The sequence below is a fragment of the Hylobates moloch genome, unplaced genomic scaffold, assembly GCF_009828535.3.
Source record: "Hylobates moloch isolate HMO894 unplaced genomic scaffold, HMol_V3 SCAFFOLD_13, whole genome shotgun sequence".
NCBI classification, from domain to species: Eukaryota; Metazoa; Chordata; class Mammalia; order Primates; family Hylobatidae; genus Hylobates; species Hylobates moloch.
In genome coordinates, this window is record NW_026652288.1 from 24,665,831 (window position 1) to 24,693,653 (window position 27,823).

Consider the following 27,823-nt stretch of genomic DNA (forward strand, 5'->3'; position numbering starts at 1 on the left):
CGCTGTACTCACTTTCCCCACTTCGGCGTTGCCCATGGAGATGACTTTGATGCGGAGAGACCTGCCGGGCTCCTTCCGCTTCGGCATGTTGGCCTCCATGGCCCTGGCTCTCTCGGGGCCACCCGCCTCGGTCTCTTCTTGTGCACCGCTGGCCCGTCCTTCAGGTCTCCTCGTCCAATGGCGGACCTGCTGCTCTCGTCACCGCCTCGCCTCCGCTGCTCGCCATCCCCGCCGCTGCCTGGCAGCAGGCGCGGGCGGTTGGGAGCGCGGGGAGCCGGGGGACGGTGACCGGAGTCTCGCGATGCTAGCGCGGGGGCTGCTGACGTCATCTGCAGGCCCTGGAGACGCGGCTGCAGTTACCGGGTTTCTAAGGCCTCGTGCCCTGACGGGATGGTGGCGTTGGGGGGCGGCTGGGTTTACCCTTCGAGGTGAGCGCGGCCTTGTTTTCAGGGACGCCCGGACGGGAGGCGTTTGTTGCTTTCGCAGCCGAGTGGTGGAAATGTATTGGCTCTTCAGGGCGGGTCTGGTAGTGTCTGGTCCGTTTGGGAGTGTTTTTTTTTTCTGGATTCTTTTTCAGTTCCATGGGCCGGTCTGCTGCTCCTCTTCCCCCTCCAATATTATGTTCCCCTTGCTCGAGATCCCCGAGAGGCAGACCTCAGAGCCAGGAAAGTGGGAGGTCGGAACCCTGGTTCTGGAAGAGGGCCTTGGGCAAGGCGGGAAGGGATTCTGAATCTGGCTCCTGTTGTTTTTTATTTTAAATGGAGTTGTCTATTTGGAGTCAAGGCAAGAGTGTTTAGTCTTGGCCCTCCTGTTACAGAGCTCTGATGGATTTGTTGACTCCTCTGTGGGAGAAAGGCTCGGCCTGCTAGGTGTTAACGCTGAGCCAGGCTGGAGCTGTGGACGTCAGTTTCCTCAGGTCCTCGCTGTTCACTTCGAACGTGACCTCAAGGTCTGCTCTTTCCTTCCCTTTAGCTGACAATGTAACAGTGGAAGAATAATGAGTCTTAAGATAACCACTTTTCTGCTCTCATTCCAGGGGGTGAGAAAAGCAGCTGCTTGAATAAAAGTCAGTCTGACAGGAACGGTAATTTTTTTTCAGTGAATATCTTCAGTTACAGAAGACAAATAGAACTTGACAATGATTATTTATAGTGCCCTGAAAAAGAATGGCTGCCAAAGACAAAAGTAGCATTGCTTCTTTTCTCACCTAACTTTAAGCATCTTACGGGAAGTGCATTACAGGAAGGCAATGAACAAAGACTCAACATTTCATAGTAAAGTCAGATTTTCCACATTTTAATTTTAAAAGGTATTTTTTAAACATTAAGTTTTCTTAAGACAAGTTTAATCTGGATTGTTTTGATAAATAATATAACTTAATTCACTGAAGAGTCTAAAATTATTTACAAATATAAAAGATAAGTCCTGGTTAGATTTGGATAGTTTTAAAGCTTAAAAGAAGCCACATGCTAACTTCTCAGTATGATTTAATAAATCAGATTACTAAACATCTAATTTCTTCGACAGTTCACCTTTGGCCCTGTAATAGGGTAACTGGTATTGTGGAAGAATAATTATAAAATGTCAAATCTTCAGCTGTTACGACTGATTAAGTATGGTGCTGTTGAGACTAAGTAAAACATGCCAGAGATTTAAATTGATTACTATTTTTTTCATATTGATGGTTTTTTTGTTTGTTTGTTTTTGAGACAGAGTTTCACTCTTGTTGCCCAGGCTAGAGTGCAGTGGCACAATCTCTGCTCACTGCAACCTCTGCCTCCCAGGTTCAAGCGATTCACCTGCCTCAGCCACCCGAGTAGCTGGGATTACAGACACCCACCACCATACCCAGCTAATTTTTGTATTTTCATAGAGACAGGGTTTCACCATATTGGCCCGGCTGGTCTCAAACTCCTGACCTCAGGTGACCCTCCTGCCTTGGCCTCCCAAAGTGTTGGGATTACAGGCATGAGCCACAGCGTCCGGCCCATATTGATGCTTTTGACATTTTATTGTATATAGCTACATTTTCTACTGTATGTATTAAATTAGTTTGGAATTGAAAGAACAAGAAAGTTGTTTTCTTTCCCCCACTCTTTGAATATAAAAAAATAAAAATCAGCACGAGTTAGCTGCTTTTTCCATAGTATGGACCTGGGAGGTATGGTGTGAGCATGGATTCTGGAGCCAGCCCGATACACTTAATCTTGGCATATGTTGTAGGCATGAGGTGGTGATAAGGATTGTAGGAGATAATGCACAGGAAGTACGTAGTAGTCTCCCAGCAAACAGCAGCTACATGCTCTCATTTGCTCATACTTTTTTTATGTATTAAGAAAAATCCTACATCTTTTTAATGTGTATTTTTAGAAAGTAAATTATGAAATATTTTGGACATACTTAAAGGTATAAAGTATAATGGAATGAATAGCCATGTATCCCCCACCCAGTTTAAGAAATAAAATATCACCACTGGGCATGGTAGCCCACCCCATAATCCTAGCACCTTGGGAGGCCAAGGCCAGTGGATCATTTGAGCCCAGGAGTTTGAGATCAGCCTGGGCAACATGGCAGAACCCTGTCTCTACAAAAAAAAAAAAGCCGTGTGGTGGCCCAAGCCTGTAGTCCCAGCCACTCGGGAGGCTGAGGTGGGAGAATCACCTGAGCCTGGGAGGTTGAGGTCACAGTGAGCTGTGGTCGTGCCACTGTACTCCAGCCTGGGCAACAAAGTTGGACCCTGTCTCTAAATAAATAAATGAAAAAAGAAAACATCACTGATACTGTGCGTGGCCTTTCCCAATACATCCCTCTTCTCTCTCTACAAACAGTTGCAGCAATCTGAATGCTGCTTTAATTTCCAGGCATTTAAAATTGTTTTACTATATATGAATATAAACCTTAAAATGTAGTATTGCATTTCATCTTTCAAAACTGTTTTGAAATAATTTTACACAGAAAAGTTTCAAGAATGATACCAAAAAAATCGTGTCTACCCTTTATCCAAATTCATCAGTTGTTAACGTTTTGTCCCATTTTTTCTATCACTTGTGCTGTCTATATGTACATGTATACTCAAATGTTTCTGAGTAGTTTGAGGTTTATTTGCAGACATTTTAATAGATAGATATATATAGATAGATATAAACACAGGCCCAGCTCAGTGGCTCACACCTATAATCCCAGCACTTTGGGATGCCAAGACGGGTAGATCACTTGAGGTTAGGAGTTCAAGACCAGCCTTGCCAACATGGCGAAACCCCATCTCTACTAAAAATACAAAAATTAGCCAGATGTGGTGGCAGGCACCTGTAATCCCAGTGACTTGGGAGGCTGAAGCAGGAGAATTGCTCAAAAAAAAATAAACACATATATAATATATACACATATATATAGTGTGTGTATATATACATATATAAATATATGTCATATTTACCTATATATGTAAATATATGTATATATATTTCTTTTTTTTTTAGAGAAGGAGTCTCACTATGTTGCCCAGTCTGGTTTTGAACTCCTGGGCTCAAGCAGTCCTCCTGCCTCAGCCTCCCAAAGTGCTGAGATTATAGGCATGAGCCAGTGTGCCCAGCCAGCTTGTTTCTTTATCCATAAATAATTCAATGTGTGTTTCTTCAGAAGGACTTTCTTCTACATGGCAACAGTAATTTATCAAAATCAGAAAATGCAGCATTTATACAGCACTATTATAAAATCCTGTGGTTTGAATCAAACTGTGCACTGAGGTACCTCACATCCCCACAGTAAATCCACAGGGGTGTATCTGTGGAATAGCTTGCATTCTAAATTTTCAAGGCAAACAAAATGAAACCTAAACGACTGTGCAAAACTACTAGCTTGAGGTTGTTTACAGTTTCAGCAATAGATGGCGCCAAATTCCTTGGCTATGTCATGTCTTGGGGCATCTGGGCTTTCCAGTTGGTTGTGATGAAAAGTACACTGGGCCGGGCGCAGTGGATCACGCCTGTAATCCCAGCACTCTGGGAGGCCGAGGCGGGCGGATCACGAGGTCAGGAGATCGAGACCATACTGGCTAACACGGTGAAACCTCGTCACTACTAAAAAATACAAAAAATTAGCTGGGCGTGGTGGTAGGCGCCTGTAATCCCAGCTACTCGGGAGGCTGAGGCAGAAGGTATCCTTGAACCTGGAAGGTGGAAGTTGCAGTGAGCTGAGATAGCACCACTGTACTCCAGCCTGGGTGACAGAACAAGACTCCATCTCAAAAAAAAACAAAAACAAAAAAAAACAGATGCTAAAAGCACTGTGAACAAAATTTGGGAAACTTTTATCTAATTCACAGTTAACACTCAAGTTTCACCATTTGTCCCAATAATATTCTTTATAGCTATGTTTGACTTGGCCAACGGGTCTAGGATCTGATCTAGGATCATTTAGTTATAAATCTTTAGTCTTTAAGCTGGAATGGTTCCTCAGCTTTTCTTTTTCTTTCAAAATGACAGTTATTTTTAGAATATTCCTCAATTTGTGTGTGTTTGTGTATTCTTTAAATTAGAGTCAGTTATGTTATATTTGGCTGGAATACCATCAAAAAGATGTTATGGGCCAGTTGTGGTGGCTCATGCCTGTAATCCCAGCACTTTGGGAGGCCAAGGCGGGCAGATTACCTGAGGTCAGGAGTTCGAGACCAGCCTGGCCAACATGGTGAAACCATGTCTCTACCAAAAGTACAAAAAAATTAGCTTAGCATGGTTGCACGTGTCTGTATTCCCAGCTACTCGGAAGGCTGAGGCACAAGAATTGCTTGAACCTGGGAGGCAGAGGTTACAGTGAGCCGAGATCATGTCACTGCACTCCAGCCTGGGTGACAGCGCAAAACTCCGTCTAAACAAACAAACAAACAAACAAACAAACAAACAAAGATACTATGTCCTTTTGGGGCAGCATATCAGTTGGGATGCCAATTTTTTCCATTTATTAATGATGCTTTGGTTCATTGGTTAAGGTGGGGTTCATGAGGCTGATCTACAGTAAAGTGACTTTTCCCTTTGTAATAAGTAATTGTTAAAGGATACTTGGAGATTATATGGCTATCCTTTCTTCACTGAACTTTCACCCCCAAATTTTTAGAATCCAGTGATTACTTATGGCTGAAGAGATTATTACTACGATGGATGCAAAATGCTGATTTTCCAACTCCATCATTCCATTTATATTTATTAGTTGGTATTCTACCATAAGGGAAAGCTTTCCTTTCTCATTCATTCATTTATATCAGTATGGCCTTGTATATGCTTATTTTACTCCATGAATATTATTATTTATTTTGATAGGTTGGCTTCTATGTCCTTTTGATGTCATCACCTTTTTTGTTGTTGTTTCTGTTTGTTTAGCACTTTCTTACTTTTATTTTTTTTAGAGACAATGTCTCGCTCTGCTGCCCAGGCTGGAGTGCAGTGGCTCAATCTCGGCTCACTGCAACCTCCGCCTCCCGGGTTCTAGCAATTCTCCTGCCTCAGCCTCCTGAGTAGCTGGGATTACAGGTGCATGCCGCCACGCTCAGCTAATTTTTTGTATTTTAGTAGAGATGGGGTTTCCCAGGCTGGTCTCGAACTCCTGAGCTCAGGCAATCCACCTGCCTCAGCCTCCCAAAGTGCTAGGATTACAGGCTTGAGCCACCATGCCCAGCCACTTTCTTACTTTCTTAGCACAGCAACAAGCCCTGCTTCTAAGGATCCTTTTAATGGAGGATGGTATTTAGAAACCAAGATCTGGGTGCTAGGTGTGCTCAGTAGTACTAGAGTGTCTTTGTTTTTGGACCTTTCAGTTGATTGAGCCAAAAAAGAGATATATATACATATATACGTGCATCTGAATCCATTTATTAAAGTATAGTTTATATGGATAATACCAATGCATTTTAGCATAACAGGATTTGTTCTAGTCTTCCCCCTTTCCATAATTATGACTTCCTGCTTCAACAGTGAGAAACTTGGCTCCTTTTATCCTCAGTATATTTACTGATTTGCTCAATCCTACATTACATAGGAAATAGTTTCGGAGTTGCTAACCCATACCATTTTAAAAAACAAAAGCCCTTTGAACTAGAGTTCAGTATTTGTTTATGACTTTTTGTCCCAAACTGACAAATACAGTTTGTCATATAGTATAAGTACTGTGTTCAAACGTTAGTTGGATTAATCCTTTTTTTTCCTTCTTCAGTGTGGTTATGGTTTGTATTCTAAATACAATTAAGCTCATTTGTTTCTTTAGTATTGTAGCTTCAGTTTTTTGCCCCTCATGATTAGTGACTTTATTAACTCTTTTGGGTATGTAAAACATTAACAGATTCAAAGTTAAAGCAATACAATCAATATACCCACATGAGTGTCACTTTCATCCTTCATTGCAATCCTTTTCACCACTTCCCACCTACCTGCTGTGGGCAACCAATCACATAGACTCTGATTTATTCCTTCCTGTGTTTCTTTGTATAGAAAATAGACAGTTACATGTATATTTTCTCATTTCTCTTTCTGACACAAAAAAGTAACATTATATGTGTGTGCACAATTTTGAAATTTGCTTTTACACTTAATATATTCTGGAAAGGACCACATGCTATTTCACTATTATGTAAAAAAGATCATACTCCTTTTTTATAGCTACACAGCACAGTATCCCATTGTGTGTATATACATTTTTTTTCAGTTAATATATTTAGGTGCATTTATGTATTTTTGTACTATTGTGGGTATGTCTTCAAGGTGAAATTCTTTAAAAAATGGAATTACTGGTTCAAAGGTAAATGTAAATTTACTTTTATTATGTACTGCCAAATTCTGTAAGGTAATATTTTGAGAATTTTTGCATTAAAATTCTTAAGTAATGTTGGAAGTAAGTAATATTATTAAGTAATACTAAAGTAATTTATGCTACCTTTACCTTGTTTAGATACTAATGTTATACTTGCATCATAGGCCAGGTGCTGTGGCTCATGTCTGTAATCCTAGCACTTTCATAAGTGGAAGTGGGAGGATCCATTGAGGCTGGGAGATCAAGACTAGCCCGGGCAACATAGTGAGACCCTGTCTCTATAAAAATAAAGACTGAGGCGGGAGAATCACTTGAGCCCAGGAGTTCAAGGTTACAGTGAACTATGATCTCACCACTGCACTCCAGCCTGGGTGACAGGCCAAGACCTTGTCGCTCAAAAAACCCACCAACACACACATAGTTGGAAGTTTTAAAAAATGTTTCTATGCTCTGGAATAATTTATCTGACAATTTTTTTTTTCCAGAGATGGGGCTTTGCCATGTTGCCCAGGCTGGTCTCAAACTCCTGAGCTCAAGTGACTCTCCTGACTTGGCCTCCCAAAGTGCTGGGATTACAGGCATGAGCAACGGTGCCTGGCCCAAAATTCATACTTTAGGAAAAGTAGGGAGAGTAAAGTAATGAACACTCATTTTCTACCTTCAGCAATATCAACATGGATCAATCTTGTTTCATCTATACCCCCTTCCCACCCCAGATTATTTTTAGGCAAACTATAAATATAGTTATACTATAACTATCCATATCTTATTATGTACTTTAGAAGGTGAAGCTCTTAAAATACAAACATAAATGAAATCTAACTGGCATACTGTGGTAAGCTGAATTCTAAGATGGCCTCCAAGATTCCTGGCCCCTGGTACACACATACCTTTTCCCAGTTAGTTAATCAAACATGAATTTGGGTGCTGCTGCAAAGGGATTTTGATAATTAAGTTCACAGATCAGTTGTTTTTACGCTAAGGATATTATCTTCCATGGGCCTGACCCAATCAGATCAGTCCTTAAGTAGGATAGGGCTTTTCCTGGCAAGAGATATTAAAAATGTGAGAAGCATTCAACAGGAGGAAGGTTCTCCAGGATGGAGGGGGATACTTAGCAAGGACCTAAGAGTGGTGTCTTGGAGCTAAGAGTAACCCCCAGCCAAGAGCAAGAAAATGAGCACCTCAGTCCTACAACCAGAAGTAACTGAATTCTGCCAAAAACCTGAATGAGCTTGGAAGGAGCTCCTGAGTTCTGATGAGAACCCAGCTGTCTGCTACCTTCATTGCAGCCTTGTGAGACTTTTTTTTTTTTTTGAGACAGGGTCTTGCTCTGTTGCCCAGGCTGGAGTGCAGTGGCACAATGTCAGCTCACTGCAACCTCTGGCTCCCGGGTTCAAGTGATTATCCTGCCTCAGTCTCCTGAGTAGCTGGGATTACAGGCACCTGTCACCACACCTGGCTAATTTTGTATTTTTAGTAGAGATGGGATTTCACCATGTTGGCCAGGATGGTCGCAAACTCCTGACCTCAAGTGATCTGCCCACCTTGGCCTCTGAAAGTGCTGGGATTACAGGCGTGAACCGCTGCACCCAGCTTACTGTTTTTTTTTGTTGTTGTTGTTTGTTTTTTTGAGATAGGCTCTCTCTGTTGCCCAGGCTAGAATGCGGTGGCACAATCATAACTCACTGCAGCCTTGACCTCCTGGGCTCAAGTGATCCTCCTATCTCCGTCTTCTGAGTGACTACAGGTCTGTAGCAGCACGCCTGGCTAGTTATATTTTGTAGAGGCAAGCTCTCACTATGTTGCCCAGGCTAGTCTTAAATTCCTTGCCTCAAATGAGCCTCCCACCACAGCCTTTCAAAATGCTGGGATTACAGGCCTGAGCCACCATCCTGGCCCCTTGTGAGATTTCTGGGCTAGAGAACCCAGCCTCTGTATGCCTCATCATCTGACCTACAGGACTGCAAGATGTTTCATGTCTATTGTTTGAAACTGTTGAATTTGCAGTAATTTGTTGTGCAGCAATAGAAAACTAAAATACATACTGAAAAGTTGGTAGTAATTCCTCTCAGTGATCAAGTTTTTGTGGGAAAATTTTTAACTACAAATTCAATTTTTTAAGGAGTTCTGTTTCCAGTATGGTAGTGTAAACCCTTTCAGATAATTCTCCCACTGATTAAAAAATAATAACAGGGCTGGGCACGGTGGCTCATGCCTGTAATTCCAGCACTTTGGGAGGCCAAGGCAGGCAGATCACTTGAGGCCAGGAGTTCGAGACCAGCCTGCACAACATGACAAAACCCCATCTGTACTAAAAATATAAAAATCAGCTGGGTGTGGTGGTGCACACCTGTACTCCTAGCGACTTGGGAGGCTGAGGTGGGAGGATTGGTTGAATACAAGAGGCAGAGATTGCAATGAGCCCAGATCATGCCATCACACTGCAACCTGGGTAACAGAGTGAGACTCTTCCTCAAGAAAGAAAGAAAGAGAGAGAGAAGAAGGAGGGGGAGGGGGGAGAGGGAGAGAGGGAGGGAAGAAAGGAAAAGAAGAAAAAAAAAAACAACTACTGGGAGATTCTGAAGAGTAATAGAAACCAGGCAGATGGTAGAGGGGAGTAAAAATCTTGGAGAAGCACCTGGCATGGGGATGAGTCGCTCCTAAGCAATGTAAGAACCTTAGAACCCTGACTGCTGAGCCTTCCTGCCTTCCTTATTAGGGGTAGAGGGTCTTAGTTTTGAGTCTGCAAGCATGGATATTGTGCTTCCATGTACATATCCATGTATTCATCCTACTACAGACTAACCCAAAAAGTGTGTGGTAGTTTGTATTTTCCAAAAATGGCTGTGACAACATCTCCCATATGACCTTTTTTATATAGTGGCAAAATACACATAACATAAAAGGTATCATTTTAACCATTTAAAAATGTATAGCTCAGTAGCATTAAGCACATTCACATTGTTGTACAATCATCACTGTCATCTTTCCCAGAACTTTTTCATCTTCCCAAACTGACACTCCATACCACTGAGCACTAACTCTCCATTCTCTCCTCCCCCCAGCCCCTGGGACCCATCATTCTACTTTTGTCTCTATTAATTTGAGTACTCTAGGCACCTCATATGAGTCGAATGGCTGGCTTATTTCACTTAGCATAGTGTCTTCAGGGTTCCCATATGAAATTCTCACAGTAGGATTGAGGCTCCTCTCCATAGGTCTATGTTCCTCTCCCTTGAATCTGGGTGGAATTGTAACTATGGTGTTAGTGACGTTATGCCACCTCCAAAACTAAGTCATAAAAGGCAATGCAATTTCCTTCTGGTTCTCTTGGAATGCTCACTTTTGGAATCCAGCCACCAAACTGAAGATTCCAGCTCTTCATGGAGAGGACCATGGAGAGAGAAACAAGCTCCCCACTCACACCCACAACCACAGCTGAGCTCCCATATGACAAGCAGCACCAACTTGCCAGCTATAGGATTGAGCCATCTTGAAAGTGCCAAGACAATGAAGCAAAGATGCCAACAAGCAGTGGAATGTAGCAATAAGGAACACACAACAAGTGATATTCAGTAATATGGACAGGTAGAAAATTGTCATTAACCCTGCCAAGAAATTTGAGCTCAGAGCAAGGTGCCAATTTCTTGGGAGACATCCTGGGGTACATAGCAGATTACTAGAAGTGCTCAAATGCTATCTTCCTTCTGTTCTTTGAATGCCAAGTTCACTTGCAGCTCATGGCCTTTGTATATAGGCGTCTGCCTTAAATACCCTTCTCTAGATCTTGAGGTTCTCCAGCCATACTGGTCTGGCTCCTCATAGAGAGGAGATTTTGGCACAAACCAATGTTTCCACCTACATATCTAGTTGCAGTTAATGACACCCATTTGCCTAATAAAAATGTAGGGAAGGGAAAGGAAAGGAAGGGAAGGATAAGGAAGGGTACGGGAGGGGAGGGGAGCGGAGGGAAGGAGAGGGAGAAGGGAAAGGAAAGGAAAGAAAGGAGGGAAATCTTTAGAGCTGTGGCTCTACTTTTTAACCCAGCTCTCTTAACAATTTGGGTAAATATATAGGAGAGATATATTAAAAAGTTGTGGATTGGCTGGGTGCAATGGCTCATGCCTGTAATCCCAGCACTTTGGGAGGCTGAGGTTGGTGTATTGCTTGAGGTCAGGAGTTCAAGACCAGCCTGGACAACATAATGAGACAATCTCTACCAAAAAATACAAAAATTATCCAAGTGTGATGGCAGGCACTTGTAGTCCCAGGTGGTCTGGGGGCAGAGGTGGGAGGATTACTTGAACCTGGGAGGCAGAGGTTGCAGTGGGCTGGGATCGAGCCATTGCACTCCAGCCTGGGTGAAAGAATGAGACCTTGTCTCAGAAAAAAAAAGTTGTGGCTAACAATTCAAAATTGCGAACAATGTTGGTTTTTGTTTTACCTTTTTAGACACAGGGTCTTGCTCAGTCACCCAGGGTAGAGTGCGGTGGTATGATCATACCTCACTGCAGCCTCAACCTCCTAGGCTCAAGAAATCCTCCCATCTGAGTCTCCCAAGTAGTTAGGACTACAGGCACATGCCACCATGCCAGGCTAATTTTGTTTTCTTTTTTGCAGAGACGAGGCCTTGCTATGTTGACCAGGCTGGTCTTGAACTCTTGGCCTCGAGTTGTCCTCCTGCCTCGGCCTCCCAAAGTGCTGGGATTATAGGCATGAGCTACCACGTCTAGCCAACAATATTGCTTATAATGGACAACTGAAAGAGGTTTTTTTTTGTTTTTCGTTTTTTTTTGAGACGGAGTCTCACTCTGTCACCCAGGCTGGAGTGTAGTGGCGTGATCTCAGCTCGCTGCAATCTCTGCCTCCCAGGTTCAAGTGATTCTCCTGCCTTAGCCTCCCGAGTAACTGGGACTACAGGCGTGTGCCACTACCCCCGTTTAATTTTTGAATTTTTAATAGGGTTTCACTATGTTGGCCAGGCACGTGTTGAACGCCTGACCTCAGGTGATCCATCCGCCTTGGCCTCCCAAAGCGCTGGGATTACAGGCATGAGCCACCATGCCCGGCCCTGAAAGAATATTTTAAATGATCAGTTTGCTGCTGATTGATTATGCACATTAGCAGCTTGACTCAATTTTAACATTTTGCAGTTAAAGTCCGTCAACATTACTTATACAGTACTCACATTTCTAAGAGGTATATACCTAGGAGTTGAATTGCTTTGTCATAGGGTACGTCTGTTCAGCTTTGGTTGGTACTGCCAAACAGTGTTCCAAAGTGGCTGTCAATTTACACTCCCACCAACATTGAATGAGAGTTCCAGCTGTTCCAAATTCTCATTGGCCCCTCAATTTTGCTAGTCTTTTAATTTTAGCCTTCCTTAGACATTTGTAGTAGTATCTAATTGTAGTTTTAATTTGCATTTCCCTGGTGACTAATGAGGTTGAGTGCCTTTTCATATTTTTAAAGGTCGTTTCTTCTTATATGAATTACTTGTTGCCCGGCACAATGGCTCAAACCTGTAATCCCAGCACTTTGGGAGGCCAAGGCGGGCGGGCTCACTTGAGCCCAAGAGTTCAAGACCAGCCTGGGCAACGTTAGGGAGACCCTGTCTCTACAAAAATTAGCTGGACATGGTGGCATGGGCCTGTGAGCCCAGCTACTTGGGAGGCTGAGGTGGGAGGATCACCTGAACCCAGGAGGTTGAGGCTGCAATGAGCTGTGATTCTACCACTGCACCCCAGCCTGGGTGACAGAGAGAGACCCTGTCTCAAAAAAAAAAAAAAAAAAGTACTTGTTCAATTATCTAATGTTTTATTGAGTTGCTTATTTTTTCTTATTGATTTGTAAAAATCTTTATATATTCTACATATATTATTTATCTTGTTTTTTTTTTTTTTGAGACAGAGTCTTGCTCTGTCGCCCAGGCTGGGGTGCAGTGGTGCGATCTTGGCTCACTGCAAGCTCCGCCTCCCAGGTTCACTCCATTCTCCTGCCTCAGCCTCCCGAGTAGCTGGGACTACAGGTGCCCACCACCACACCCGGCTAATTTTTTGTATTTTTAGTAGAGACGGGGTTTCACCATGTTAGCCAGGATGGTCTCAATCTCCTGACCTTGTGATCCACCCGCCTCGGCCTCCCAAAGTGCTGGGATTACAGGCATGAGCCACTGCGCCCGGCTATTTATCTATATTCTTTATCAGATATATACACTTTGCACCAGAATATTTGTAACACTACTATTAGTAATAGTAAAAAACTGGAAACAACTCATTTGTCCGGCAGTGGAGGAGTGGATAAATAGTGGTATATTCTTCCAATGGAATACTAAATCATTATTATACAATACTATGCTACTGTTATGAATCTCACAGATGTAATAATGAATTAAAGAAGCTAGGCACAAAAGTATATTACTGTATGTCCAATCATATAAAGTTCAAACCAGATCAAACTAATCAATGAGCGAAGAGTCAGGATTCTGGTTATATTCAGGGATAGTGATTGAAGAGGGCTATAAGGAGGGTGTCTGGGTACAGGTCATGTTCTAGATCTTGATCTGAGTGGGGGTTACATAGGCGTATTCACTTCGTGAGAATTCAGAGGGCTGCACACTGATAATCTGTATAATGCTCTTCTGTAGTCTGTCACACTTCAAAAAAGTTTACACAAACAGTTCCTTCCTAATTTTCACAGGGCCTAAGAGCTAAAAACGCAGCCCCGGCCTGATGTTTTCTTGTGCTGTGCCTGTGATAGCTCTTGGTGTCCATGGAAACCAGACGGAGACAGCGTGATGGGGAAACAAGCCAGAGGAAAACTGGAGCCGAGAAGCTTTGCGCATGTGACAGAGGAACAGACCCCCCACCCCTGCCCACCATGAGTCTTCCCTCCCTGTACTCTCAGATCTGTCGGCTATAGCCAGTTCCCTGCCACCACGACTGTCCACCTAGGACAACTCTGGCTGTTACTTGTCATAATTTACACCCATAACTGCTTCCAGACCACCTTTTCCGTCAATGGCTTTCATCTTCCCCAACCCAGCAGGAAAGTTGGCCTGGCAGGGACTCAAAACCAAACAAAAAAAAGGGCTTCCCTGGATCAGGGGACACTAATGCCTCATTAACCTTACTGAGGGAAGGCCAGGCGCGGTGGCTCACGCCTGTAATCCCAGCACTTTGGGAGGCCGAGGTGGGCGGATCACGAGGTCAGGAGATCGAGACCATCCTGGCTAACACGGTGAAACCCCGCCTCTAGTAAAAATACAAAAAAAAAAAAAAAAAAAATTAGCCGGACGTGGTGGCGGGCGCCTGTAGTCCCAGCTACTCGGGAGGCTGAGGCAGGAGAATGGTGTGAACCCTGGGGGGTGGAGCCTGCAGTGAGCCGAAATTGCACCACTGCACTCCAGCCTGGGTGACAGCGAGACTCCGTTTCAAAAAAAAAAAACCTTACTGAGGGCATAAGCCCAAAAAGGCCTTTGAGTAGCCATGGTGAATGTTACAGACTCTGTGCATAAGAGCGTAAGCTCTTTACTCACAGTAGAGTTCTCCGGATCCTTGCTCAGAGCTTATGAATCCCTATTTTAAACAGAGTTGTATCACCTTGTTATCTGATTTTTTAGGTCTGCAAAAACACAGGGTAGAAGTGAGTGGGTGAAATTCTCCTGAGGGTGCCCACGTGCCTGGCTTTGTTAAGTTTGGGAATTATTCTGGATATATCTGGGTACAAATGTGTGTATGCAAGCATATGTGTGGGGCCTCTGGGTATAGTCGTGTTGGTTATAATGACTTTGTGTGCGAGAGTGTGTGCATTAGCATCTCCTGCATCTGTCGGCTTCGTGTGTGTGTATTGAATGTATGCTATATGAGGACGTTTGTGAATGAATTTGTCGTTTTGTGGGTTTATATGTGTACATATGATCAGATGTAAAATATGTAAATGAGAATTTACACTTTTTTGACTGTAGGAAATATGACAGAGCATTTGTAGGGCTGCTTATAAGTTTATGTCTTCAAGCTAAACTGTAAGTTTGTATGTGGATTTATATAGGGACAGCTTTAGGGAAAGTTTCCAAGTCATATGGTTGAACCATATGGAATTGCCATTTTGTGGGCTAAAAATGGTTAAATATTCTATAATTTTGGTATGATTCAAATTAATGGGTGTGTATGTATATGTGTATATACACATACATAAATTCAAGTTAGCATAGCCCCTGCACCAATTAGTGATACTATCAGAGCTGAGAAGATGATCACCATGAGCATAAGATCCAGGAAGAAACTTAACATGGACCTTGAGGGAAAGATAAGATATGGAAAGAATGATGAATAATGGAACAGAAAGTTGCAAAAGGGAAATAGTGGGAAATGAGGTTGAAAGTTCTTAACCCGGGAAAGCCTTCTCTGACACTTGTTTTGTATCCACACACCCCAAGTTTGGCTCTGCCTCGGGCTTCTACAACCCCCATGAAGTGACTCTATGACAACACTTGTCACCCTGAACTGTAATTGTTAATCTAATTGGCTGTCTTCCCCACCAGGCAGCAAGTTCACTGAGGGCAATGACTGTCTCTCTAGTTCACTTATATTCCCAACACTTAGGACAAAGCTTGGTACAGAATGGAAACTTAGCTAGCATTTGTTGAAGAAACGGATGGCTGAAAGCCAGGTCTTCTGATAAAGCAGTGCATTGTCAGGCTAAGGAGTGCAACTTGTTCTGGCCAGTACATGTGACTGTCAGTTCTTTGGCAACTGACAGACATTTTGGAAAGTCAATTAACATGCACAAAACATCATTTAAAAATACTAATTTGGGAGTGGTATCGAGAATAGATGGAAGTAGGTCAGGTAAGGTGGCTCACATCTGTAATCCCAGCATTTTTAGAAGGCTGAGGCAGGATCGCTTGAGACTAGGAGTTCAGGACCAGCTTGGGCAATACAAGAAGACCCCATCTCTACAAAAAATAAAAAAATTAGCCCGGGCATGATGGCTCACACCTGTAATCCCAGCACTTTGGGATACTGAGGTGGGTGGATCACTTGAAGTCAGGAGTTTGAGACTGGCTTGGCCCAAATGGCAAAACCCTGTCTCTACTAAAAAAAAAAAAAAAATACAAAAAGTAGCCAGGCATGATGGTGCACAGAACAAGTCACCCTATCCACGTGTGCATGCCTGTAATCCCAGCTACTCAGGAGGCTGAGGCATGAGAATCGCTTGAACCTGGGAGGTGGATGTTGCAGAGAGCTGAGATCGCACCATTGCACTCCATTGAGACTGTGTCTCAAAAAAAAAAAAAAAAAAAAAAAAAGCCAGGGATGGTGGAACACACGTGTAGTCCCAGCCACTGAGGAGGCTGAGGTGGGAGGATCGCTTGAGCCAGGGAGGTTGAGGCTGCAGTGAGCTGAGATCAACACTACTGCACTCCACCCTGGCTGCCAGAGTGAGACCCTGTCTAAAAAAAAAGAGAGAGAGATAAGAAAAGAAAAAAATGGAATAGAAAGAAGTAGGTTATGTAGGTTATGGTTAGCCATCAGAAGCCCAGTAGTTCCTAGGCATGTGGTAATAAATACCTAGATGACAATGACAATGGGAATGGACAGCAAGGGAGAGATGAAAAAACTACAATAGGAACAGCTTCTTGGTGACTGCTAGATGTGGGGCAAACTGAGAAAGTGGAGTGAAGGCTGACCCCAAGTTCTGGAGCCTGAGTGGCTGAGATGATGATAGTCACTCTTGACAGAAATAAGGAGACGTCAAAGGAGAGCTATTTAAACAGTGACAGGATCTGTTTTGAACACGTTGTAGTTTTGGATATTGATATGGTTTGGCTGTGTCCCCATCCAAATCTTATCTTGAATTGTAAACCCCATAATCCGCATATGTTGTGGGAGGGACTCGGTGGGAGGTAATTGAATCATGGGGGCGGTTTTCCCCAAGTTGTTCTCGTGATAGTGAGTTATCACAAGATCTTGATCATTTTCCCCTTCCACAAGATATCACACTGGTCCATTACATTGATGACATTGTGCTGATTGGATCCAGTGAGCAAGAAGTAGCAAGTACGCTGGACTTACTGGTGAGACATTTGTGTGCCAGGGGATGGGAAATAAATCTAAAATCTAAAATCCCTGACTAAAAATCAGGGACCTTCTACCTCAGTAAAATTTCTAGGAGTCCAGTGCTGTGGGGCCTGTGGAGTATTAGATATTCCTTCTAAGGTGAGGGATAAGTTGCTGCATTTGGCCCCTCCTACAACCAAGAAAGAGGCACCATGCCTAGTGGGCCTATTTGGATTTTGGAGGCAACACATTCCTCATTTAGGGGTGTTACTCCTGCCCATTTATTGAGTGACCTGAAAGGCTGCCAGTTTTGAGTGGGGTCCAGAACAGGAGAAGGCTCTGCAATAGGTCCAGGCTGCTATGCAAGCTGCTCTGCCACTTGGGCCATATGACCCAGCGGATCCAATGGTGCTTGAGATGTCAGTGGCAGATAAGAATGCTGTTTGGAGTCTTTGGCAGGCCTGCGTAGGTGAATCACAGTGGAGGCCTCTAGGATTTTGGAGCAAGGCTCTGCCATCTTCTGCAGTTAAATACTCTCCTTTTGAGAGACAGCTCTTGGCCTGTTACTGGTCTTTGGTGGAAACTGAACATTTGACTATGGATCATCAAGTCACCATGCGACCTGAACTACCTATCATAAACTGGGTGCTTTCTGACCCATCTAGCTATAAAGTGGGTTATGCACAGCAGCATTGCATCATCAAATGGAAGTGGTATATATGTGATCGGGCCCAAGCAGGTCCTGAAGGCACAAGTAAGTTACATGAGGAAGTGGTTCAAATGCCCATGGTCTCCACTCCTGCCACCCTGCCTTCTCTCCCCAAGCCTTCACTGATGGCCTCATAGTGAGTTACCTATGATCAGAGGAAGAGAAGACTAGGGCCTGGTTTCTAGATGATTCTTCACGATATGCAGGAACTACCAGAAAGTGGACAGCTGCAGCACTGCAGCCTCTTTCTAGGATGTCCCTGAAGGACAGTGGCAAAGGGAAATCTTCCAAGTGAGCAGAACTTCAAGCAGAGCACCTGGTTGTGCACTTTGCTTGGAAGGAGAAATGATCATGGGCTTTAGCCAATGGTTTGGCTGGATGGTCAGGGACTTGGAAGAAGCATGATTGGAAAATTGGTGACAAAGAAATTTGGGGAAGAGATATGTGGATGGACCTCTCTTGAGTGGTCAAAAACTGAAGATATTTGTATCCCATGTGAGTGCCCATCTGAGTGTGAGGAGGATTTTAATAATCAAGTGGATAGGATGACTTGTTCTGTGGACACCACTCAGTCTCTTTCCCCACCCTCCCCTGTCATCACCCAATGGGCTCATGAACAAAGTGGCTATGGTGGCAGAGATGGAGGTTTTGCATGGGTTCAGCAACATGGACTTCCACTCACCAAGTCTGCCCTTTCTATGGTCACTGCTGAGTGCCCAATTTGCCAGCAGCAAAGACCAACGCTGGGCCCTTGATATAGCATCATTCCTTGGGGTGATCAGCCACCTACTTGGTGGCAGGTTTATTATATTGGACCTCTTCCATCATGGAAATATGATTGTCCTCACTGGAATAGCCACTTACTCTGAATATGGGTTTGCGTATCCTGCCTGCAATGCTTTTGCCTACACTACCATCTATGGACTCATGGAATGCCTTATCCACTGTCATGGTATTCCACATAGCACTGCCTCTGACCAAGGCACTTTATGACTAAAGAAGTGCAGCAGTGGGCTCATGCTAATGGAATTTGGTGGTCTTACCATATTCCCCATCATCCTGAAGCAGCTGGATTAATAGGACAGCGGAGTAGCCTTTTGAAGTCACAATTACAATGCCAACTAGGTGACAATACTTTGCAGGGCTGGGGCAAAGTTTTCCAGAAGGCTGTATATGCCCCGAATTAGCCTCCAAAATGTGGTACTATTTCTCCCATAGCCAGGATTCATGGGTCCAGGAATCAAGGGCTGGAAGTGGAAGTGGCACCACTCACCATCACCCCTAGTGACCCACTAGCAAAATTTTTGCTTCCTGTTGCAGTTACATTACATTCTGCTGGCGTAGAGGTCTTAGTTCCAGAGGGAGGAATGCTGCTACCAGGAGACACACAATAATTCCATTAAACTGGAAGTTAAGATTGCCACTTGGCCACTTTGGGCTCCTCCTACCTCTAAGTCAACAGGCTAAGAAAGGAGTTATAGTGACGGCTAAGATGATTTACCCAAACTATCAAGATGAAATCAGTCTGCTACTCCATAATGGAGGTAAGGAAGAGTATGCATGGAATACAGGAGATCCCTTAGGGCGTCTCTTAGTATTACCATGCCCTATGATTAGGGTCAATCAGAAACTACAACAACCCAATCCAGGCAAGACTACAAATGGCCTAGACCCTTCAGGAATGAAAGTTTGAGTCACTCCACCAGGTAAAAACCATGACCCCCTGAGGTGCTTGCTCAAGGCAAAGGTAATAGAAAAGTTGTGGTAGAAGAAGGTAGTCATCAATGCGAGCTATGCCCACATGACCAGTTGCAATAATGAGGAGCCAAATGTTAATCACCAAGATAGTGGAGAAAATGTCTCCAGGACATGTCAGAGGTCCTCATGGCAGCTCCTCCCATCACAGATCTGAAGGCTTAGGAGGGAAAAAATGGTTTTGTGGGCCAGGTCTGGGGCTTTGCTGCTTTGTGCAGTCTCCAGACTTGGTGCCCTGTGTCCTAGCCATGGATAAAAGGGGCCAATGTACAGCTCAGGCCATTGGTTTAGAGGGTGCAATCCCCAAGCCTTGGTGGCTTCCACATGATGTTGGGCCTGCAGGTGGACAGAAGTCAAGAATTGAGGTTTGGGAACCTCCGCCTAGATTTCAGAGGATGTATGGAAATGCCTGGATATCCAGGTAGGAGTTTGCTGCAGGGATGGAGCCCTCATGGAGAACCTCTGCTAGGGCAGTGCAGAAGGGAAATCTGGGGTTGAAGACCCCACACCAAGTCCCCACCGGGGCATTGCCTAGTGGAACTGTGAGAAGAGGGCCACTGTCCTCCAGACCCCAGAATGGTAGATCCACTGACGGCTTGCACCATGTACCTGGAAAAGCTGCAGACACTCAGTGCCAGCCTGTGAAAGCAGCTGGGAGGGGGGCTGTACCCTGCAAAGCCACAGTGGTGGAGCTTCCCAAAGCCATGAGAGCCCACCTCTTGCATCAGCTTGACTTGGATGTGAGACTTGGAGTCATAGGAGATCATTTTGGAACTTTAAGGTTTAATGACTGCTGTTATTGGTTTGTGGACTTGCATGGGGCCTGTAGCCCCTTTGTTTTGGCCAATTTCTCCCATTCAGAATGGGTGTATTTACCCAGTGCCTGTACCCCCATTGTATCTTGGAAGTAACTAGCTTGTTTTTGATTTTACAGGCTCATAGGCAAAAGGGACTTGCCTTGTCTCAAATGAGACTTTGGACTTGGACTTTTGGGTGTATGCTGGAATGAGTTAAGACTTTTTGGGACTGTTGGGAAGGCATGATTATGTTTTGAAATGTGAGGACATGAGATTTGGGAGGGGCCAGGAGTAGGATGGTATGGTTTGGCTGTGTCCCCACCCAAATCTCATCTTGAATTGTAATCTCCATAATCCCCATGTGTCATGAGAGGGACCTGGTGGGATGTAATTGAATCATGGGGGTGGTTTCCCCCATGCTGTTTTCATGATAGTGAGTAAGTTCTCACAAGATCTGATAGTTTTGTAAGTGTCTGGCATTTCCCCTGCTGGCACTCATTCTCTCTTCTGCCACCCTGTGAACAGGTGCCCTTCTACCATGATTGTAAGCTTCCTGAGGCCTCCTCAGCCATGGGGAACTGTGAGGCAGTTAAACCTCTTTTCTTTCTAAATTACCCAGTCTCAATTATTTCTTCATAGTGATAGTGACAGGAGGCAGACAAATGCCTAAGCAGATAGGGGTGGGTCCCTGGTGAAACCCAACCTTCAAGCTGAAGACAGTCCCAGGTAAATTCTCAGACCAGATCAAAAACTCGTCTTCCCATTTGGTGCACTTTCCTCTGATGGATCTTACCCTTCACTTATTTTACATATACCTACCCTTCCCTAATTGTTTTTTTTACACTGTCGTGCCCGTCTTTGAGTGGTAACTTTGTTTTAATTTTTTTTTGCATACTCACAAACCAATCAGCATGCACTCACCTATTCTGAGCCCATAAAAGCCCTGGACTCAGCCACACTGGGAGAGAAAACAACAGACTACAGGGTTGCGGGACCACCCCACATCCCCTCTTTGCTGAGAGCTGTTCCATCGCTCAATAAAATTATTCTCTGCCCTCCTTACCCTTCAAATCATCAGCATAACCTCATTCTTCTTGGTTGCAGGACAAGAGCTTGGGAATCACTGTATGCTGGTACAAGCTATAATGCAGGTGGACCAAGTGAGTGGGGCACCTCCAGCAGTAGGCCTGGGGCCCAGCAAGGCCCAGGCTGGGGGTGGAGGTTGGGGCATCACTGGCCATGGAGGTCCCTGGGTGGCAAAGTAGCTGAGAAAAATCCTGCATATATCTGGGGGCCCATCTGAGATTTGTCAGAAGGGTTGAGTGAATGTGAACATATAACTTCACTTTTTTCGGAGGCTTCTTGTCCTTACACTTTTTTCTGAAGGTGGACAAAGCACCAAACCTCTGATTAGCTAGTTAAGAGCAAATAGTACAGCTGGGGGTGGTAGCTCACGCCTGTAATTCCAGCACTTTGGGAGGCTGAGGTGGGTGAATCACCTGAGGTCAGGACTTCGAGACCAGCCTGGCCAACATGGTGAAATCTCATCTTTACCAAAAATATATATTTAAAAAAAATTAGCTGAGTGTGGTGGTGCACACCTGTAATCCCAGTTACTTGAGAGGCTAAGGCAGGAGAATCTCTTGAACCAAGGAGGAGGAGGTTGCAGTGAGTTGAGATTATGCCACTGCACTCCAGCCTGGGTGACAGAGCAAGACTGTCTCAAAACAAACAAGCAAACCTCAGCAAATAGCACAACTGCAGAGGACAGGATGCTGAAAAGGAACCCCCACTTTCACTCTTGGGAGTTGAGAATGTCGACCTTGTTCCAATCCAGTCTTTTCTATGGCATTTCTCTTCTTTCTATGGGGCTGTCATGGCATCCATCTCTGCTTTTACAATGCTGAGAGTGTTGCTGCAAACTACAGAAATTACTGAGAAGAATGGGCATTTGGCCCAGTCATCAAAAATGTAATTCAGAACAATGCAGTTTCTGTCTTCTTAGAAGAGGGGAGGAAGCAGTGATTAGGAGTTTCTCTCCCTGTTGGGGTAACCCATTTGCAGGAGAGCAAGAGGCTTTTTCCCCCAGGTACCTTCCCCTCCCTGCACTTAAGCTGTGTGTGTGTGTTTTTTTTTTCTTTTCTCCATGATGTCAGGAGTTAACACAGCCCTGTGAATACAGGGAGCTTTTCTATGCAACAGCAGTTTTTTGTTGTTGTTTTTTTTTGAAGGGGGAAGGCATCTTACTAGGCCAGGGCACCAATTCACAGAACTCCTTTTTCACTGCTTTGTTTGAGGAGGACCCAATTCCACAGCTTCACCTTAGCATTTGGCTTATGATAAGGAAGCACTAAAGGAGTGGCCCTGCCAGCTACTGGCTACAGTCTAGTGAGGGCCACCTGGGACTTAACCTAAGAGTCCACGTACCCTTCTGAGGTACCTTTTTGTCCCAAACTCAATTCCAAGATTTTGGTTGAAGTCCTAGAAAGGAAAACTGGATCTAAGGGATCCAGAGACAGATGACAACGGAAGTCAAGGGGCACAGCACAGCTGAGTATGACTAATTCCTGCTGATTAGGCCTCCCTCCATTTCATGGATGAGGGTCATACCCCTATCCATGGCATAGATGAGGTTACCGACAGCAGGGAGGACAGGCCAGTGTGTAGGTGAGTGTAGATAGTTCCTACCCTCTAGGCCTTCCTGTTACATGGGTGAAAGCCATGTTGGCACCCATGGGTGGCACTCTGCCAAAGTTGCTGGAACAAGGTTGCATGGAAGAAAAAAGGGGATGCCTTTTCTTTCTCTCCCTTACATGCCCCACATATTCACTGGGAAGAGGAAGGAACAAAGGGACTCATTTTCCCCTCTTTCCAGATGGGTAACCAACAATCTTCAGTCTGTATTTCTCTCTAAAGCATCCTGAATCACTGGGACTCCTTTGGGAAAAAAAAATGCTTTCTTTTTTCTTTTTCCTCCTCTGTCCTCTCTTCATGGATGGGTAATTGTGTCCCCATAGCACAGGACACTCCCCTCGGATGCATCCCCCAAATTGGAAAAAGTTTAATTTCCCCAAACCTTAAACTGTTTGCTTAAAAATAAACCAGGAAGAAATTACAGATCAAACGGAGCAAATCTCCTGAGGATGGACCACTTTTACAGTATGCAAAAACCTCTTTATCTGCTCCCCCTTTATGAGACTCCAGGGTCAAAATGGCACCATAGCTCAGGGGAAGGGAACCAAGAGGCCTGACTTGCCAGCAAAAGGGTAAAGGTTTTTACCAGTCAGACTTCTGACCTCTCTTTTCCTGTGTAGACCAGCTGAATGAATGATAAAAATCATTGTTTATATCCTCTGCAAACTTTTGATTAGTGGAAAAAAGGATTTATGAGTTTACTCTTATGCTGTAGCCAATCTGGTGTGCTTTGTGTGTTTTTCAGTATGGTTCTGTCATAAGGAGGAGTACCTCAGGATAAAACATGGGTTACTGCTCATGCCAGCCCATCAAACTGATCAGTAACAAACTTTGCTGCAGGTTTCTTAAAAAAAAAAAAACAAAAGCCGGGCGCTGTGGCTCACGCTTGTCATCCCAGCACTTTGGGAGGCCGAGGCGGGCGGATCACGAGGTCAGCAGATCGAGACCACGGTGAAACCCCGTCTCTACTAAAAATACAAAAAATTAGCCGGGCGTGGTGGCGGGCGCCTGTAGTCCCAGCTACTCGGAGAGGCTGAGGCAGGAGAATGGCGTGAACCCGGGAGGCGGAGCTTGCAGTGAGCCGAGATTGCGCCACTGCACTCCAGCCTGGGCGACAGAGCGAGACTCCGTCTCAAAAAAAAAAAAAAAAAAAAAACTGAATTGTTGTACCCAGGTGAGTTAGTGAGAACGCCACACTTTGAGACGAATTCAGAGTCCTTTATTAAGCCGGTGGCCAAAGAGACGGCTAACGCTCAAAATTCTCTCGGCCACGAGGAAGGGGCTCGATTAACTTTTATACCTAGGTTTAGGAAGGGGAGGGGGACTCAAATGTAATAATTCTACAGAAGTAAAAACATGCAAGAATCAAAAGAATCAAAATGGCTACAGAGTGATAAACAACTTAAAAGACAAATGGTTACAAGAAGAGCAATGGTACCAGGTGCAAGATTCTAAATCTTTCATTATAATTAGATATAGGGTCTATGCCGGACACGAACTCAAGGTTTTATCTTGTTATCTCTTGGAGAAAATTCCTGGGAACTTCATACATTGTTGGTGTTGGTACCTTATCAGTTAATTGGGCTCCTTTGAAATGCTGAGGATCTGTTTACCCAGGCCAAATCCTTACGAAAGGGAGTTGGGTGAGGAGCCCCTAGTGTCTTGTAAATTAAGGGGTCAATTGGAGTTTGTCCGGTTTTCCTAGCTGGAGAGAGTCTTATTTACATGAGAAGCAAGGCTAGGTGATTAAAGAGACAAGCAGGACAAAATTCAAAGTAACGAGTTAAAGTAAAAACAAGGTTAGGCATTTCAGAATGAGGTCTCTATCTTGTTTTACATCTTTGGGAACTTGGCGTTGTAACCATGTGGCAGTACTTTCTTTTGGTCTCTGCCATTTTACAGTGGTGACCTGAGTTCAATCCTGGCTTAGACAATGAGTACTTTCTGGTGAATATTTGTGTGACTTTTACCATTTGCTGATTCTCTTTTCCTCCATGAACAACTTCTAGCTTCCTTTCTTAAGTCTTCCTTTCTCTGAGCTACCTTTAAAGATTCTAGGTTTTGTAAAAACTGCTTACTACCTGTTTGACAATACCTCATACACTCACAGTTAAATGATAACCTTAGTTGAAGCTTGTTGGTTTCATCTGTGAGGTTACTTTTGGTAAAGTTCAAAAGCCAGAAATATTGGCTGTTTCGTATGGTTAAAGTCAGGTAATAAAGGATTTAAAAGGATTTTTTTTAAAGAGCGCTATGGTTAAAAGTCAGCTTAATTAAAAGTGGATATCCAAGCTATAGGTTTATCTAAAAGGCCTTTATGTTGTTGTTGTTGTTGTTGTTTTTTCTCTTCTTGGATCTTATTTTGCTGGAAAAGGGTTTTTTTCTTCTCAGTTGACTGAATTATTTTTCCCATTCTGCCTTGCCACTCTTAATGCATGTATGAGAGCCTCTAAGATAACTTCTGATAGTCTGGGACTGCTTGGGGAAAACCTCTGTTTTCCTCATGGAACCCCAGAAATTGAAAGTGAATAACTCCGTTTCAAAATCTGTTTTTGTCTTCCAGCTATATCTGCCTATTAGGCCCTAGAAACTGCATGATTTCCTAGACCTGCTTCTTGAAGGGCTCCACCCTGAGGCCAGTAGCCCAATTAAGAAACCAGGAGATGACAAATCTTACAACTACTGGATCTTCCCCTGTTTGTCTGTGTAGTTACATATGTGTATGTATGTGATGTTTATATAAAAACAGCTCTAATTAATTGGCTTCTAAGAAAAATAAGTGCTTAGATCAAATATTTTTTGAAGAAAAAAGAAAAGCCGTAAAGCCTTTTAGTTCATGTGACTTTAATCTTTGAGAAATAAAAACAGTTTTAAAGATTATTGGCAAAATACAAATGTCTTGAAAATGTAAACATGTAGCCTAAATTGTGTTCACATATTAGGTTTTCTAAATGCTTTAAGATCATGAATTGCTTCTTTGGCTTTTGAAAATTGTTCAAGTTGCTTGCTTTACAATTTGGTGAGGCCTGGGGACATATGGAATTAACCACACCCTTAACTGTTCTGGAAAGGGCCAGGCCTTATCTGCACCTAGTACGTAATTAAAATAACATACCAGGTTTTACATTAAAATTAAAAATTGCTAACAGTCACCATTATAACATGCAATTGAGACTACTGAAAATAGATTTACATGCAAGGTGTGTAAGGGAAGTAAAATGTGTTTTTAGTAAAAGATTATAAGAAGGCATGGGAATGTAAGTTTTTGCCTAGTTTAGAGGGTTAAAGGACTGTTTCCAGTTAAATAAGATAAAGCTAAAGGTCTAAACAAGTTGCAGGAGGTTTGTAAAAATTAATCTTACAAAAGAAATTTTATGTGAACATATTGACTAAATTCAAAAGGGTATTATATGTTTTTTCTGTAAATTGAGCATTGGAATAAAAGCACAACAAGGATTTCTTAAGGCACTGATCTGCTGTTTAACAAAAATTTGTACAGGGTTATAAAAGGTTTATAAGAATCTCACGTCACAGTCAAACTGGTTAAGATTGGATAGAATTATCTATGAAGACTCACTAAAAAAATGAGGTTGACATTAATAGTAGACTAATGCAAGGGTGAAATTTGACTTTCTCTCCCTTGAACAAGATTTTCATGTAATGGTAAAATATAATGAAAGATTTTTTTTTTTTTGCCTTGTGAATAAACTACCAAAAAAAAAAAAAAAAAAAAGGAGAAGACAGGAGACAGATTGTTTGGAAAGCTAAGTCTTCTCTCTTAATGAGTAAAGATTTTTGCCTTCTTGTAATTTTTGAGTCATTGTTTTAGCTAAGTAAAATGACTTATGGTAATCTAGAATTCTGCTTCATAATATCAAGTGTTTAAACCTCTAATGTATTTAACATGCTTTCCAAAATAAAATTTCAGCTTCAAAAATTGTCTTTTTTTACCTCTGTCTTTTGAATACTATGGAGAGCCCCTGGAGCATCCAAAACAGAGGTAAACAGGATTATTTGACATGCTTAGTTACATGGAATTGCCAAAATAAAAATAAGATGTAATCTTCTTCAGGTTATATTTTAGTGAATAATATTAATATATGTTCCAAAATTATATGGGATTTCTAAAATTCTAATGTCTGAGTATATGCTATCAATCATAATTAAGGTTATTATGTTAAGTTGTTGTAAACCACAGAAATAACCAAATTTATTTGTCAATCGTGTTTTTGACTGTGACTACCTGAAGACATCTTGTCATTCACAGACATTGTTGTAATCTTGTTTTGATCCTCTTCGAAAGATGGTTTATAATCAGCTATAGGACTTTGACAGGTGCTCTTAATTGCAGGTTTCTGATAACTTTGGAGATTTAGACTGGAGGAAAAACATACAGGACTCATGAAGAGCTGAAATATTCGTGAATATCAAGCAGAACAAGAGTTGATGGAATGGGCTGAACTAATAGAAAACTGAAATAATCTTTTTTAACTTTTTGCTTAAAACATTGCTGATCCTTGTTTTGTTTTCCAAAGTCAGGGAAACTTTTATTTTGAACTATTTACAGCTTTTAACAATTGAGTAAGGTTATACTCCTATGAACAAAATTTGCTTCTCTATGCCTGGTTTCTCCAGAATTTGGAAACAAGTTGTGAGTTTTTTTTGTTTTGTTTTGTTTTTGTTTTTGTTTTTTGACAGAATTTTGCTCTGTCACCAAGGCTGCAGTACAATGGCATGATCATGATCTTGGCTCACAGCAACCTCCACCTCCTGGGTTCAAGCAATTCTGCCTCAGCCTCCTGAGAAGCTGAGATTACGGGCACCCACCACCATGCCTGGCTAATTTTTTTGTATTTTTAGTAGAGATGGAGTTTCACCATGTTGGCCAGGCTGGTCTCAAACTTCTTACCTCAGGTGATCTGCCCACCTTGGCCTTCCAAAGTGCTGGGATTACAGGCGTGAGCCACCACACCCAGCCTATTTGTGAGTTTTTTTCACTTACGGAAATA

The 27,823-nt window shown here is 43.1% G+C and overlaps 1 protein-coding gene and 1 long non-coding RNA gene across 4 annotated transcripts in view; one reads left to right on the forward strand and one right to left on the reverse strand.

The window, feature by feature from the left end:
• DNAJC27 (DnaJ heat shock protein family (Hsp40) member C27) overlaps nt 1-341 on the reverse strand; it is a 28,803-nt gene extending 28,462 nt beyond the window's left edge. For both annotated transcript variants that reach the window (XR_009209404.1, XM_032172402.2), the window contains exon 1: nt 13-341. Coding sequence is in view for 1 of the 2 variants with exons in the window: in XM_032172402.2 (XP_032028293.1) it covers nt 13-99 (87 nt within the window). In the remaining variant the exon portion in view is untranslated. The remainder of the gene's footprint in view (nt 1-12) is intronic.
• Nucleotides 341-26,517, forward strand: LOC131381011 (uncharacterized). 2 transcript variants are annotated; one of them, XR_009209406.1, is made up of 4 exons: nt 341-949; nt 1,037-1,309; nt 21,225-21,280; nt 25,378-26,517. It is a non-coding gene; the product is annotated as an uncharacterized LOC131381011 (long non-coding RNA). The 2 variants fall into 2 exon arrangements; XR_009209405.1 differs by having other exon boundaries at nt 441-1,309.
• The last annotated feature ends 1,306 nt before the right edge of the window (nt 26,518-27,823 follow it).